This window comes from Pongo abelii, chromosome 1, assembly GCF_028885655.2.
Source record: "Pongo abelii isolate AG06213 chromosome 1, NHGRI_mPonAbe1-v2.0_pri, whole genome shotgun sequence".
NCBI lineage: Eukaryota > Metazoa > Chordata > Mammalia > Primates > Hominidae > Pongo > Pongo abelii.
Genome location: NC_071985.2, coordinates 81832840 through 81850203, shown reverse-complemented (window position 1 = coordinate 81850203; position 17364 = coordinate 81832840). Strand labels below are relative to the sequence as shown.

Sequence of the window (17364 nt, the reverse complement as noted above, 5' to 3'; positions counted from 1 at the left end):
GCTGAAGAAAATCCAAATTCTTCATCATGACTTCTAAGGCCCCATGGTCTGGCCTGGCCCTCTCTCAAAGAACATCTCATTCTGCTCTCTTTACCACCACATTCTGGTCACACTGGCCTCCCTGGAGATTTCTACCTGGCTCAAGCCATGCTTCTCACATGTAATTCTTCTGCTTGGCACTCTGCCAACTCTTCCCCAGCTACATCCTTGCTGAGCTTTTGGTCTCATCTGAAATGTCTCCTCCTCAGAGAAGCTTTTCTACACAACTCCATCTAACTGGAGTTCCCTACCCTGCTGTGCACAAATTTTTCTCGACCACTTCACCCTTTTAAGTAGTCTTCATAGACTTATCACTACTGATAATTACTTAGTTGTTGTTTGCTTTATATCATTTATTTTCTCCATCAGATTGTTAATTCTGTAAAGGTGCAGGCCATTTCTGTTTGCTCCTTGCTGTATGTGATGCTTCATAGGTATGTAGCACTAGGAGGCCCTGAATACATTTTCTGTCATCCTTACCCTGAGTTTATCTTACCTTTTTGGGTTTGTTTTCCTTTTGTTCTTGTTTTCTTACTTTGTATTGAGATGAGAGAAAAACTCGCAACCCCCAGGCTCTACTCAAGGTTGGGGGCTAGAGGAGGTAGAGCTTCCTCTGCTCCTGTCCCTTCCACCCGCCATCCACTCACTTGCCATTAGTACTGAGTGTTGTGGGCAAAAGAAAAGATTTCTACTAGTGTTTCTTCCCAGGGAATGTGGGATTCATCCTGGAATGCCAAAATAAGGACGAATTGTCTAAAGAGAAAACCAGAATGCCTTTCTGGACCAAAGATTGAAATTGCTCTGCCTAATATTGTAAACAGTTTATTTTCACTGACTGGGGGCAGAGTGTTCCTTAGAGAGATTAATATGATACTAGCTGCTTTTTTGTCTCCCTCTGGCGAAGGCTAGAGATAAGAAAAATTGGGGTTCTAGACTCTAGGGAGGAAGGACAACATTCAGACCTCCATTTGTAGGAGGTGAGGAGGGCCCTTGAGAAATGTGGGGTGTGAGCAAGTATGGGTCATTCAGGAGAGAGATGATCAGTAGGAGACACCCTGGGAGAAATAGTTCTTGAGCTCTTTTCTTTTCTCCCGAGCGCTGACCCTTGAGCAGTGGCACACAGAATGTCTTCCTTTATTCTCTGGTACAGTAGTCATGTTTCTTGGCACAGTGCCTTGGACCTTCCATATACGCTTTCTTCTCTCCAGAGCCTTCGTCTAAGATGCTGGAGAGTAGCTTATAGCCTGGGCATCAAGTTTGTCGATTCTCCTCAGGACGCTTTTCTTTATAGGTGCCACATGTCATGATTTATGCACAAACATGATTTGCCTGACAGTGCAGTCTGGGCCTGGAATAATTTTAATTAATGGGAAAATGGTCCTCAATACACCGATTAGACCTCTTCAGGTACAACAAGATAAAAGCCTGATAATTTGGATGGAGTACTCTTCTTAAATATCTACTCTGTGCACAGCAGCCAATGGGAAAGCCAGGCTCTCTCCCACCTGATCCAATGAGTAATTAAGAGAGGGCTTTTTCTTCCCTACCTCTCCCCTGCCTCCACCCCGCTCCCCAACTAAAGCTTAACAGGTTGGTGGTATAATGTGGAGACTTTTAAGGGGTGTCATCCTAGGAGCTTAGACAAGAGCCAGAGTATCTTCTCTCCGCTCCCCAAGCACTGTTCAAGTGGGTTTGAAAGGCAGGCAAGTGAGGGAAGGAAGAAGCTAGAAGCAGGCAAGGTAGATAACGGCTCTCGGCAAAGTTCGAGAAGTGCCTATGGCCATGAGTGAGCTGGGCACTCGGAAGCCCAGCGATGGCACTGTTTCTCATCTGCTCAATGTGGTGGAGAGCGAGCTTCAGGCAGGGAGGGAAAAAGGCGACCCTACGGAGAAGCAACTTCAGATCATCCTGGAGGATGCACCTCTCTGGCAGAGATTCAAGGAAGTCACTAATGAGATGATTGTGACCAAGAATGGCAGGTGAGTTTATCTGCCGCCTCGCGTGGGCTGGCAGGGCTTGGCAGGAGAGATGAGACCCCTTGAATATTGAAGAGGCTGCCGCTCTTCACTTAGAGGCGGCAGGATCTGATTAAACATGCTTACAGGAACGACTGTCTCCAATGGCTTTCCTCCAGCCAACTTAATTAATTTCTCTGAGATCATCAGAGGATGAAGCCACCTGTCTTATGTGCATTTTAAATGGAGAAATTCTGGGAAATTACCATAAAGTGGGGGGCATGCCCCATTGGGATGGGAAAATGGACTTAAATGTCAGAAAATAATATTAATTTGTGACTAGCTGCATACCCTATCGCAGACCTGAGCCCCAACTCCGTCCAGATAAGGTGAAAGACAACTTTATTTGGAAGCTGGATGATCTCCTCCTAAGTATAGCAAACTTGCCAGAAATGTTTGACTAGTTGAAGATTGGAAGCAAAAGGGCAAATGTAAACCCATTGCCTATCACTTCATCTGCTTCCCCGTGTGTGTTTGTGGTGAGTGTTCATTTGAGATTGTGTGTGTTTGTGATGATATGAAAGCTGTTGCAGTAATAGTGAATGAAAACATATTATTCTGCTTTAGAGAAGAGAAGATGCCTTCTTTCTTCTCAGTGCAACAAATTTAGGGATTAACTGAAACTGATCTCTGCTGGCATTTCTCAGATTCTATTAAATCTAGTCTGCTAAGGGGCTGTCAAGGTAATATTAGAAGATTTCACTTCGTAGAGGAGACGCAAAGATTTTGAAACAAAATCTCACCGCTCGCAGCTTGGCCAAACTAGCTCCAACATTCAGCTGGTGTTCACATAGCTTTTCATGGTCACAAAAGTACAAAATGCTGAAAGGCATTTTCAGTCGGCTTGGTTTTGGCTGAACTCTAATTATGACACCCTCGAGAGAATTCTGATAAAAGAGAAGAGCCGAGGCCATCTGAACTTCTTTCTGTCAGGCTTTTGTCCTTGTGCAAAATGCTTCCATTCCTGATGTCTCAGTTTTCTATATTTTAATAAAGCACAGTATAGAAAATGAACTATTTCTTGTCAATCTTGGAGAGTTATGAACTCAAGAGCTGTTACATGGCATTAAAGTGCTTTCTAAAATGAAAGCCATATCTGAATTAGGGCATTTCAAGAAATTGCAATTATACCAGTAGCAGGAATATCAACCTTGCTTGATTTTTATATTTTCTTTCTCAAAATGAGTTCCATACTTATTTCATATAGATTTGTTGCTTCTAATATTTGTTACTGTAATTATAGTTCCTTCTCTTGACCTGTATTTACACATTATTTTTAGCTTCTTTCCTAGAAGAAAACATAAAACATATTTTAATTTCACAGAATTACCCCAAATTCTTAATTGGATTTAGTCTTTGACCCTTTAAAAGTGGGCAAAGATGCAACTGTAAAAATTTTATTATATCTGATTATAGGTAGAACATTCTGCTTATTTTTCTTTGTATTATTGGATACTAATTACACTAGTACCTAGCCTTATGCTATTGATTTGGCTGTCAAATTGGCCATATATTAAAGTAAAAATAAGTACAATTACCAAGTCAATATATGGTTCATCTATTTCAATAAAGAATAAATAATAGAAGTTTCTGAAACCATTATAAATTCCAGTTTAATAATATGTTACATTGGAATGTACTTTTACCATTTAAGAAAAGTTTTATCTTGCCTTTTATTGCCTATATAATTTTCCCCTATATTTAAAATGTAATATTCTTCACATCAACCCAGTGTGGTGGTGTGCTCCTGTGGTCCCAGCTACGCAGGAGGCTGAGGCAAGGGATCCTTGAGCCCGGGAGCAGTCTGGGCAACATGGTGAGACCCTGTCTTTAAAAAGCAAAACAAAATCCTTCATCTTTAAAGTCATTTAATATTAGCTACATGAACAATATTCTTTGTAGAAAAAGTCTGATTGCGGTGAACTTGGTTGTTCTCATCTATGGATGTCCTGTTGTGTTCGCCGTCTTCCTATAAATGAAATCTTTTTCTTAAATTCTCCTAAGCTCTCTGAGCCCTTTAGGGTCAAGATTTTGCCAGGAGATAGAAAGTTTCCTTTATACTTTGATTAAAGAAGGGAAGACAAGTCCATAAGAAATTGATGTACTTAATAATGAATGAACCTGGTCTGAAATTACTCCCAACCTCTTAGTTTCTCAGATTAAACCATTAGTCACACTTTACCTTTGTTAATATAGACATCCTTCTTGCTTCATCTTCTTTACTCCCTTCTTCCTTCTCTCTTTTCTCCCTAACTATTTATTCCTCTATGCCTCCTTTCTACCCATTCTCCTATGTCTATAGGCTCTCTGTGTCTCCTTCAAATCCTTGCCCTCCGCACCAACTCCTGCACCTGGTGCAGGTAGATTTGTGGCCCTTCCCTGTGGAGAAGAATGTTCCTGGTATGATTACCCAGTCCTAGCCTTTTTCATTCACAGTGTCACCTGGGCCCTTTTTCATTGACATTGTCACCTTGACTTTTTAAAAAAGCATCATTTGGAATGATAACTCCTGCACACTTGAGGTCTCATTGTTCTGCATTAAAATAGCAAATCTTGAAATAGCATAAGATGGGCTGATGAAAGAGTGAAAAGACTCATTGTCACATATTCTTTCACATTCTTTCACATATATAAATAGGAAGCTTGCCTCTGACATTGATCAGAAGCTGTAAAGAGGAAGGCTTTTCCCTGAAAAACATGGAATTATCTCCAGAAACTGGGATCCTGATGTTGGCCTCCCTTCTTTCGTTCCTTCCTTTCTCTCTCTCCCTTCCTCCTTTTCTTTCTCTCTCTCCCCTCCCCCATTCTACTATTTCTTTTCCCTTTCCTCCTTTTCTTCCTCTCTCTCTTTTTAAAATTGAAAACTTTTAGTTATTCATAGTTAGTAGTCCTTTAGATATAACAGTAATAAGTATAATACCTCCTTAGAGCTCATTTGAGTCATCTCTAGTGTATCCAGCCAGTATTCCCTTTCACGTCCATCCTTTAAGCTGGAAACTTATACTTTAGTTTGCAGAAAGAATCCATTTCAGACTTCAGAGGTAAATAAATTAAATTGCTTGCTAGCATGGCAGCTCATGTCTGTAATCCCAGCACTTTGGGAGGCTGAAGTGGGAGGACTGCTTGAGCCCAAGAGTTTGAGACCAGACTGGGCAATATAGGGAGACCTCTTCTCTACAAAAAATTCAAACAACTAGCCAGGAGGCCCAGGTAGGTGGATCACTTGAGCTCAGAAGTTTTAGAACAGCCTGGGCAACATGGAGAAACACCTGTCTCTCCAAAAAATACAAAAAATTAGCTGGGCATGGTGACACCTACCTGTAGTCCCAGCTACTTGGGAGGCTGAGGTGGGAGATCACCTGACCCTGGGGAGGTCAAGGTTGCAGTGATCACACCACTGCACAGGAGCCTGGGCAACAGAGTGAGATCGTGTCTCAAAAAAAAAAAAAAAAATCAAATCTCTTGCTTTTGTTTTCTTTACTTGTAACATTTTCACCTAAGGGAAAAATGCTATATTTCTTGTCATCATAAAATAAGAGGTGGGAATTACTAAGTTTAAATTTGCCGATTAGTTTAGATGATTCACCAGTCCTCGATGATTAAGGGTATTGGTGCAGTGCCACTGAGTTGATGTTCATAGTCTCCAGTAAGGGCAGTACAAGAGAGGAGAAAAGTAAGATTGCACATCAGGCCAATACATTTCCATGTCCCTACAGCCCATGGATGTTTTTCTCTGAACTTTAAAATTACAGCTCAAGAAGATCATATGTATTTATGTAATCTGCCTCTAACCAGGCCACCTTGGTTCCCTAATGCTGTTCTTTTTTTCCCTTTGTTTATTTATCTTTAATTGACACCTGTTGCTATTCTTATGCCTGCTCACCTTCACATAAATGTCAGCATCCATGCACCATGTGTCACACACACACACACACACACACCCACCCCTCTAAAAGTTCTGATGAGTATTTGATAAATAGTAGAGTTTTGTGGAGAGATGGAGGAAAGAGTTGACAAGTTTAACTTTTTGAATTTGCTTTTAACTCTCTGCTGTTCCCTCACCTGTAAAATCTGCCTCATCTCTGCCCCTCTTTCTTCCTGCAAACCTCACTTCTCATAGCCTCCTCCAGCAGCACTGGCTTCTGGAGATTCCCTGTCAGTGAAATAAAACTGGAAAGCTGGTCTCATAATAAAAGCCAAACCGTTTATGGGCAAAGCCCTACCACCTGTAGTTCTTCAGGTGTAGTTTTCTTGAGGAGTGCTTATTTACCCTGCCACATTTTCCTCTCTTTCTCTCCAAGGAGGCTTTCTCTCCAGGGTGGATTAAGTGAAGTTATGCTGTTACTTAGGGACTGATTTACATATTTCTTATCCCTCAGACTCTGGGTTTCTCTATGTTAGCTACATCTAGGAAAAAAATGGGGAAAATCACCTTGATTGGAAGTGCAGTTAATTCCTGAAAATAAAGCCTGATCATAAGTGGTAATCACAGATCAATTAGTTACTGGATCCCTAGATAATGCATCCCTGTCATTGTGAGACAAAAGAGGGGAAAGTGGGGTGGGAGGAGGGGAACTGGGCTTGGAGGCAGGGTGAGTTCCAGTCCCAGTTACAAGACCTTAGGCAAGTTGACTGACTTTTATTTATTCCTCATTGCCATAATGGGGAATGTATTAAAAAATGTATTAAAATAGGGAATGGATTAAAAAATAGTCATTTCTCAGTTTAATTTATGTAGTGATAAAAACAAAAATAATTATAAAGTTCTTGGCAAATGCAATACTAAAGAAAATAGAGCAATTAATCATTCTACCATTTCCCAGATATGTCCTCCTTCTAAGAGACAAGACACTGTGACTTCTTTGTTTTTATTAACAGCTTTATGATGATATAATTCACATGCCATACAACTCATCCATTTGAAGTGTATAGTTCAGTGGTTCTCAGTAATTCACAGAGTTGTGCATCCATCTCCACAATTAATTTTAGAACATGTTTATTGCTTCAAAAGGAAGCCCTGCGCCCTTAGCAGTCACCTCCTCAGCCCCTGGCAACCACTAATCTATTTTCTGTTTCTATAGAGTTACCTATTTCATATCATGGACATTTGATATCCTGGGAATCATACAATATGTGGTCCTTTGTGAAAAACTTCTTTTGCTTAGTGTAATGTTGTCAAGGTTCATCAATGTTGTAGCATGTATTAGCACTTCATCTTTTTTATTGACAAATACTCCATTGTATGGATATAACACATTTTATTTATCCTTCATCAGTTCATGGACATTTGCGTTTTTCTGCATTTTGGCTATTATGCATAATGTTGCTATGTACCTCTGTGTACAAATGTTTGCATGGAACTGTGTTTTCATTTTTCTTGTGTATATACCTAGGAGTGCAATTGCTGGACTATTGAGAAACTGTATATTTAACCAAGTGAGGAACTGCCAGACTGTTTTCCAAAGTGGCTGCATCATTTTACATTCCTGCCAGCAATGTATGGGGATTCCAATTTCTCTACATCTTCACCAGTGCTTTTTATTGTCTGCTTTTCGTATTGCAGCCATCCTAGTGGCCATGAAGTGGCATCTCACTGTGGTTTGGATTTTGCATTTCTCTGATGGCTAATGATGTTAAGCATCTTTTGATTGATCGTGGCTTCTTTGAAACATCAGGTACAGCTCTGACCATAGCATGAAAGATGGAAAGCCATTACACATTTTCTTATTCTGGAACGAAAATTCATGCTACACTCTTTATGAGACCTCACATAATATAGTTGAGACAGTTAAGAGGAGGGCACTCTAACCTATTAGCAGTGAGGATAATAATTGGAATTTTCCCTTTACTTTGCCTCAGCCACTTTGGTCTTCTCTTTTAGTTTCTGAATAGAGTAGGGCTATTTAAATCTAAGGGCCATTGTACTTGCTATTTCTTTTGCCTCTAAGTGCACCTCCTCTAACATTTTGCATGAGTCATTCCTTCTCATTATTTAGGTCTTAGCTCAAATGTCACTTCCTGTTCAGATCCGGCTAAAGCAGCTTCTCATCCTTTAGTCTCCTGTGACATCATGCATTTTAGTTCCTTCATGGCACTCTTGCAATTTGAAATGATTTTTTTTTTAATAGAGATGGGGTCTCGCTAAATTGACCAGACTGGTCTCAAACTCTGGGCCTCAAGTGATCCTCCCATCTTGGCCTCTCAAAGTGCTGGGATTATTGGCATGAGCCACCACACCCAGCCCCAAATGATCTTATATGTTAAAGAAACAACAAAGATTTATTGACATTTTTGTTGCCTGACTTCTTTGTTAGAATGTGAGCTTCATGAACAAGAAGATACTGGGTCTGCAATTTTTGTCATTGAATCCCCACCTAGAACAGTTCCTGGGATAGAGCAGGCACTAAAAAACCATTTGTCAAATGGGCAAATAAATCTCTAAGTAGGTATTAAGATTTGGGAAAACATTGAGGGGGACTTTTCCTTTCAGTGTGGCTCAACCATGTTAGCTTTTGAGAAACTAATAAGAAAGGAAAAGAGAGTAAAAAAAAAAAAAAAGGAGTAGTGAATGAAATGTAATGTGTGCTTTCTGAGGCCCAGTTTCCTCATCTATAAAATTGGCATAATAACCTCCTTGTGGGTGAAGTAAGACTTAAGTTGTATTTCACTTAAGTGAAATATTCACCTACGCAAAGTCCTAGGTGCAGAGTACAACTCAGTACAGCCATCCCTTGGCATCCACAGAGGACTGGTTCCAGGCCCCTGCAAATATCAAAATCTGAGGATGCTGAAGTCCCTTGTATAAAATGGACTAGAATGTTTTGCATATAACCTATGCACATCCTCCCATATACTTAAGTTATTTCTGGATTATTTATAATACCTAATACAATGTTAGTGCTATGTAAATAGTTATGCCATATTGTTTTTATTTGTATTATTTTTTATTGTTGTATTATTTCTTTTCAAATTTTTCAATTTGCATTTGGTTGAATCTACAGATGCAGACCCTGGGAATGTGGAAGCCTGACTGTACATGATAACTATTATCATTAGAAAAACAATCTTGCGGTTAGGCACTGTGGGTTACACCTGTAGTCCCAGCACTTCAGGAGGATGAGGTAGGAGTTGAGCCCAGGAATTTAAAAGCAGCCTGGGCAACACAGTCAGACACTTTTTAAATAAAAATAAAACAAACAAAAGTGTCTTGCATTAAGTCATTTCTTAAATTATAAGTCAGAACTTTATGAAATGTCCTGACATTTCTTATCATGAAGACACCAGCCATGCTCTCATGCTTGAACAATTGCATCATTACTCTGGCAGTTTAGTGCATGAGTAATATATTATATGTTTTATGAGTTTTTTTTCTTACTTTTATGTGTACTATATAGTCTTATTGAGAAAAGTTTTGGTACTTTTTTTTTTTGAGACACAGTCTCACTCTGTCACCCAGCCTGGAGTACTGTGGTGCGATAATAGCTCACTGCAGCCCCGACCTTCCATGCTCAAGTGATCCTCCTGCTTCAGCCTCCCCAATAGCTGGAACTACAGGTGTGCACCACCATGCCTGGCTAAATTTTGTATTTTTTATAGAGATGGCGTTTTGCCATGTTGCCCAGGCTGAACTTAAACTCCTTTGGTACTTTTTAACTTTAGTATACAAAATGACAATTATACACATGCCACTCTTGTGTTTTCTTTAAAATAAAATAAAAAGTAAACTTTAGTACTTCAGAAGAAGCACTGGACCAGAACACAGAGACCATGTCTCCATATACCTCATATAAACAGGTCTGACTGCTGGCTGTCAGAATAACCCTATATGATCCCTAGAATCATTTCTGATGCCCACTTTTATGATTCTTTGCAAATGGCATTTGTGTTCTCAGGATCCTCCTGTTTTCTACACTTGGCCAATATTATTAAGATATTTGAAAACATTCAAATATATCGTAAAAGGGAATCGTTTAATCTGATAGAGGAGAAAATAAAAGACAATAATCCTTCTATTGAAGAAAGAACAAAAGAAAATGCAGCATGAAGATTTTACATCACACAGGCAGCCGCCCTAGAGGTGGTATATCATTTTAGTTAATGTAAAAGTGCAATCATCTCACTAAGGGATGAGGAGTGTTGAGGTGGATAATGCAGTTCTCAGCGAAGACCTGGATTTGGAATGCATCGTCTGATGCATTTTTCTCCCTAGAAATTTTACTTAACTTATATACTTGTCCTAGCCTCCCATTTAAATTAATTTTCTCTCCTTGAACACACCAACACAGCCTCATAAAGTTGTTGTGAAGAACTCACTGAGTTAGTTCATGTAAAGTGCTTATTCCCATGCCTGGCACCTAGTGAGTGCTCTGTAAGTGCTGGCTGTATTACCATTACACCCAAGCCCTTCGGCTGGCCTGGCCTTGCTTTGGCTCCAAAATCTTACCTTAGGCAGTGACTTTGAAGTTGGAAGCACAAAAGACATCAACTCTGCCTCTCTCCTGCCTAGCGGGCAGAAACTACTTCTCTCTGCTTTTTTTCTGGTGATATGAAGTCTAAATAGAGGCCAAGCATGGTGGCTCACACCTGTAATTCCAGCACTTTGGGAGTCTGAGGCAGGTGGATCGCCTGAGGTTGAGAGTTTGAGACCAGCCTGGCCCACATGGTGAAACCCTGTCTCTACTAAAAATACAAAAATTAGCCAGGCGTGGTGGCACACATCTGTAATCCCAGCTACTCTCCTGGAGGCCGAGGCAGGAGAATCACTTGAACCCAGGAGGCAGAGACTCCGTCTGAAAAAAAAAGAAGTCTAAATAGAATAGGGAGTAACTGCTAATGGCCATGGGGTTTCTTTTTGGGATGATGAAAATGTTCTAGACTTATAAGTCAGCTACTTGGATAGTTTCTCCAAATATTTGTGAGAGTAAACTTGTTATTATTCTAGCATGTAGAAGAAGGATCAATGAATCTAGATCTGCATGTCTCAAAGTGTGTTCTTTGGACACAAATTCTCATAAAATGTTTAGTTAAATGATAATCCCACTGTCACATACATTTAGGGTGTGCACATTCCCACGCTTTCTTCAAAAAGTCCCATGGTGTACATGGGTATGTTAAAGGCCCTGAGGCATCCTGGAGGAAAGAACTGGTCTCACTTTGTACAGTTAAGAGTTCCTCTCACTTACTTAACATGTAACCCTGTTTTTGTTTTTTTGAGACAGGGTCTCACTCTGTCACCCAGGCTGGAGTGCAGTGGCACCATCACAGCTCACTGCAGCCTCTAACTCCTGTGCTCAAGCAATCCTCCCACCTCAGCCTCCCGAATAACTGGGACTACCATGCCCAGCTAAGTTTTTTTTTTTTTTTGAGATGGGGGTGTCTCACTATGTTGCCCAGGCTGACATGTTTTGCTATAAATGTTATTACTATTATTCAGGAATAGTGTTCTTTGTGAGGTTGGGAAGGGCTGGTCAGTGGCATCAGTGTGCCAGCGGGAAATCTTTGAAGAAAGCTTTCTGTGGGGATGTGGCATTTGATACATCTTGGGCTTCAGGTTCCTGTTGTGTCAAATGACTCCATCAGTGGTTTTCAGACTTTAAAATGGAGCATGTTTTAAAGTGAAACCCTAGTATTAAATTCATTTATAAAAAGAAGCTCCAGTAGAATTGGGGTTGTGGACTTGGGCCCTGTTTATTTGGCCTCCTCACAGAGCATTCCGTGGAAGGTCTCAGTATTGAGAGGCCCCTGGACAAGGTGAGAGTTCCTCTAACGTCCCTCCTGTGGCTGTTTCTGCCTTTCCTTTTAGACGGATGTTTCCAGTCCTAAAGATTAGTGTCACAGGGTTGGACCCCAATGCCATGTACTCCCTCCTGCTGGACTTTGTCCCTACGGACAGTCACCGCTGGAAGTACGTCAACGGGGAATGGGTGCCCGCCGGCAAGCCAGAGGTCTCCAGCCACAGCTGCGTCTACATTCACCCGGACTCCCCCAACTTTGGGGCCCACTGGATGAAAGCTCCCATCTCCTTCAGCAAAGTGAAACTGACCAACAAGCTCAATGGAGGCGGGCAGGTATGAATGAGGCGGGCAGGCCTGGCCACCCGCTCCGGCCTCCCCACAACACCAATCAAGAAATATCAAGGGTGCATTTAGGCAATTAGAGGTGTCCTCACCAGCCTCTTCTCCCACAGAAGCCAATTATTCCCGGGAGTCCAAATGTAAACAAGAATAAACAGCTCTTAATTGGCGCTTTCAGTTTTTAATGGACTTCCTGATGTTAAGAGAGTGAGAGAGCAGTGGTTTACTTAATCACCGGGGCCCTTTTCATAGTTTCGTCTTGTGTGCTGTGCTTTTTACCCAGCTCTGGGAGGGAGATGTTTGTGGGTACCAGGGTTTTGTTAGTCCCTCTCCCCTTTTTTAGTATAAGTGGCATGCTGGCAATAGACAAATACCTTCATAAAAAGCTGCTTCTAAATGAAATAATTACTACCTCCACTTGGGCATTATGATAATTATCAATAGAATATTGAATCAGCTTTGGTTTTTCAGAAAAAAAAAATCCAAACAAACCTTCCTTAAACAAGGAAGGTTTTATTTCAGGTCTCCAATTAGAGTAAACAAGCATTTGGGGCTTTTTCCTCTTGTTTTCTGTGTTAGGATTGTGAATACTAGTCTGCTATAGAAGGTTGCTAGTTACTTTCTATAATGTAGGCAGTTTCTGGGGATTGGAGACACAGATGGGAGTAAAGGGTCTGGATTCTTCTCTTTCCCACCTGCCTGTTTGGCTTTCTCTCAGCCTCCCACCCTGTGCCCATGTACCCCTTCTCTGAGCTCTGTGCTCAGATGGCAGGGACCATAGGAGTTCATGTGTCCAGAGGTAACACTACCTGAGTCTGTGATACTCAGAAGCTTCCAGTTCCTTATTAAAACGGGAAACTGAACAGTAAATTGTTACTGCCTACCAGATTTCACAGCAGGAGACCGTCATTACACCTTTCATTTGACTCAGAGAGAGTGTAGCCATCAGATGCCAGATTTCGCTATTCTTTAGTCACTTGGAAAATGCACCCATTGTCAGCATTTTGAGTTATTAGGATTCCTCAAATGAAAAAAAGGCAAACAATATATTTTGATGGATTGAAATCCACATTGTTGTGCTGAAAATAAGGGAAGGAAAAAAGGAAGCCAAGATTTTGGCAGAAAACTGAACACTCTTAAGAATAACTCCTCAGCCGGGCGCGGTGGCTCGCGCCTGTAATTCCAGCACTTTGGGAGGCCGAGGCGGGCGGATCACGAGGTCAGGAGATCGAGACCATCCTGGCTAACGCGGTGAAACCCCGTCTCTACTAAAAATACAAAAAATTAGCCGGGCACGGTGGCGGGCGCCTGTAGTCCCAGCTGCTCGGGAGGCTGAGGCACCAGAATGGTGTGAACCCGGAAGGTGGAGCTTGCAGTGAGCCGAGATCGCGCCACTGCACTCCAGCCTGGGCGACAGAGTGAGACTCCGTCTCAAAAAAAAAAAAGAAGAATAACTCCTCTCTGACAACCCACCCCTCACCCTTGTAAAGGCTTCAATGTTATGCTTCCTGGAGCTTCTGGAAAATTCCCTTCATTTGTTTCTTAGAGGTGTGGTGGCAGCTCAGGTGGCCTAGGATTTGAAATGTGTGTCCCTAACTGGGGTGGTGCTGAGCTTGGGACCAACTGGAGATACTGGCTCGTTTATCACCTGCGATACACGGGGCTTTGTTTTTCTCCTCTTTCTCTTCTCCTGCCTCGACAGATAATGTTGAATTCTCTGCATAAATATGAACCCCAGGTTCACATAGTGCGTGTTGGAAGTGCCCATCGAATGGTAACCAACTGCTCCTTCCCTGAAACCCAGTTCATAGCCGTGACTGCCTATCAGAATGAGGAGGTAAGAGTGTGTGTGTGTGTGTGTGTGTGTGTGTGTGTGTGTGTGTGTGTGTGTGTAACTGTCACCTGGGAGATCATGGCAGGATGGGAGGGGGGTCCTTTTAGATGAAAGGTAGGTTTTCCGGGATTTGGATACACTCAGCAGACATGAGGTTAAACAATGGAGTAGCTGCTCTCCCTCCCTCTTGCCTGTTTGCTAAAAGCTCACCAGCATGTGCTCTCCTGGTGCCAACAAAGCACAGCTGTGCATTGTCATGAAACTCCTGAGTTCTGTTGAAACTCTGGAGTCTTTGTTGTCAGGACCCTATGTGTCCTTGGCCTGTGCAGAGCTGAGTGTGTCTTGAGTGGGTACAACTGGCCAGGAGCTGTCGCGTCTCCTGCTCTAGAAGCAAGTCTGTAGCAAGTGATCCAAACATGCACTCTCCCTTGGGTTTTATTATGCTATCAGTCCTGCTTGTTAATGTTCAATATCTGAGCACAATTAGTCTGCTGCTGCCCAGTGACTTGAGCCGCCTGGCTGTGAGGGCTCAGTGGTTAGTGCCTGCCCTGTCCGTGAGCTGCTTTGGGTCTGTTCACATGATCTGCTGATAATCAGAAGAACCCAGGGAGGGTTGAATTCTTTTTGATTAAACTTTAAAAAAATTGTTTAAAGACAATATTTATTTATTTAAAAACACATAATAAACTGACAGTACAGAAGTATATAAAGTAAAAGATTACAAGGTCAAAGCTGTACAGGTTTCTTCTGCTTTTGGAAACTCACTCCCCATGGACACGACGAAGAATAACTTAGAGTGTGTTTTTTTGACAAATTTTCTATGTATATGTAAATATATATGTGAATGTAGATTTCCTCACATAAATTGGCTCATGTTGTAGATATCATTAATCTGCAAATTTCTTTTTCCTCAGTTTAACAGTGTATTATGATTACCTTTCTATGTAATTATACCTAGGTATATCTCCTTTTCTATAGTGCCTGCAGAATATTTCATTGTATGAATACACTATTTCACGTAATCAGCCCCCCACCAATGGACATTTAAGTTGTTTCCAACTGTTTTCTTTTTTTTTTTTGAGACAGAGTTTCACTCTTGTTGCGCAGGCTGGAGTGCAATGGTGTAATCTTGGCTCACTGCAACCTCTGCCTCCTGGGTTCAAGCGATTCTCCTTCCTCAGCCTCCCGAGTAGCTAGGATTACAGGCACCTGCCACCACGCCTGGCTAATTTTTTTTTTTTTTTTTTTTTTTTTGAGACAGAGTCTTGCTCTGTCACCCAGGCTGGAGTGCAGTGGTGTGATCTCAGCTCACTGCAACCTCCGCCTCCCAGATTCAAGCAATTCTCCTGCCTCAGCCTCCCAAGTAGCTGGGACTACAGGCATGTACCACCACTCCTGGGTAATTTTTGTATTTTTAGTAGAGACGGGGTTTCACTATGTTGGCCAGGCAGGTCTCGAACTCCTGACCTCAGGTGATCCGTCCACCTCGGCTTCCCAAAGTGTTGGGATTACAGGTGTGAACCACCGTGCCCGACCCTTTATTTTCTATTATAGATAATGCTGCAATGAATATCCCGGTGCATCTGTCATTTGCTTGCATGGGTGAACACCTAGAAACAGATAGACATGGCCAAATTGCTTCCCTCAAAATGGCATCTCTATTTGTAGCCCCCACACCATGATCAACACTATTTTCAATCTTTGTCATCTTTGACACTCTAATAGGTTAAAAAAAATAAGATCTTGGCCAGGTGTGGTGGCTCACGTCTGTAATCCCAGCACTTTGGGAGGCCAAGGCGGGCAGATCATGAGGTCAGGAGTTCCAGACCAGCCTGGCCAAACTGGTGAAACCCCATCTCCACTAAAAATACAAAAATTAGCTGGGTGCAGTGGCGGGTGCCTGTAATCCCAGCTACTCGGGAGGCTGAGGCGGGAGAATTGCTTGAACCTGGGAGGCGGAGGTTGCAGTGAGCCGAGATTGCGCCACTGCACTCCATCCTGGGTGACAGAGCAAGACTCGGCCTCAGAAAAAAAAAAAAAAGATCTTGTTGTTGCTTCCATCTACATTTATTTGTAAGCTTTAAAGACAGATTTTGGGCTGCCACTCAGCCAACTGAGTCAGAATCTCCAAGGATGATGCTCAGAATCTGTAGATTTAAAAATCTCCCTAGAGGATTCTATTGATCATCCAGGTTTGGAAACTACTGTCTTAGTGCCTACAGGTGAAATGAAGTTGCAGATTTAACTCACATCACAGATGTGCAGAGAAAATGTCATTTCTATAAGTAAACTGGCCTCTTGGCAGAGCCCCTGCAGCCGGCCAATGGGAACAGAAATGAACTAGCTAATAATGTAAACAGTCCCTCAGCTGGTGGCCAGTCTTTCGATGATAAAGTAATTCCATTTTGCAGATAGCCCTCTCTCCCAGCTTTTCTCCCTGGGCTGGAGTCTGGGTCTATGAGGGGAGGTATGGCCTTTGTAACTCTGGGAAGTGGGGTGGTGGGGGGTGCATGTGGAATTGGAGACCATGTCCTAACCTCCTCTGGTCTCCAGGCAAGGCCCCTGCCCACTTGTGTGCTGTTGGTTTAGTTGGTGGTGTGCGGAACTTGTCATTTGGCTGCTGACTTGGTAAACCCTCAGAAACTTTTCCTGGCTGCAGGTGCGGGACAGTTCTCTTTGAACCACCTGACTGGTCGTTTTTGACCCATCCAGCAATCTCCCAGCCTGACTCGCTACTCCTGGGTCTTGAACATGCTCCATGGCAATCAGGCTCTGGAAAGCCTAGCCGCAGTGCCTCCCTCTGCCAACAAAGCTTCCCTGCCAAGTCCATACAGATGCACCCCGAGTGGCGAGTGGGTGTCGGGGTGGGTGAAGGAGGCCAGTGTCTCCTTTGCATCCCCTGCTAGCTTCTTGTATGCTTTTCGACCTCTCCAGGTTTAAGCCAAGAGAAAGACCAGGTTGTACCTATCTGACCCCACACCTCTTTTTCCTCTTTCTCCTGATTTCTTCTCGCAAGTTCTGGGCCAGAAGGAGTTGGGCTCTGTATTAGTCCATTTTCACGCTACTAATAAAGACATACCTGAGACTGGGTAATTTATAAAGAAAAAGAGGTTTAATGGACTCACAGTTCCACATGGCTGGGGAGGCCTCACAATCACGGTGGAAGGCAAAAGACACATCTTACATGGTGACAGGCAAAGAGAATGAGAGCCAAGAGAAAGGGGAAACCCCTTATAAAACCATCAGATCTTGTGAGACTTATTCACTACCACGGGAACAGTATGGGGGAAACTGCTCTCATGATTCAGTTATCTCCCACCGGGTCCATCCCACAACATGTGGGAATTATAGGAGCTACAATTCAAGATGAAATTTGGGTGGGGACATAGCCAAACCATATATG

General features: G+C 42.4%; 1 protein-coding gene across 7 annotated transcripts in view; it reads left to right on the top strand.

Moving 5' to 3' along the window:
* TBX19 (T-box transcription factor 19) overlaps positions 1–17364 on the top strand; it is a 45975-nt gene that overhangs the window by 10900 nt on the left and 17711 nt on the right. For 5 of the 7 annotated variants that reach the window (XM_054525781.2, XM_054525797.2, XM_054525790.2 and 2 more), the window contains 2 exons: positions 11857–12121; positions 13830–13964. In XM_054525781.2, the coding sequence (XP_054381756.1) occupies positions 11857–12121; positions 13830–13964 (400 nt within the window). Of the gene's footprint in view, positions 1–578; positions 2019–11856; positions 12122–13829; positions 13965–17364 lie in introns of those variants that run through there. The other 2 variants (XM_024231959.3, XM_054525811.2) reach the window with 1 other exon arrangement.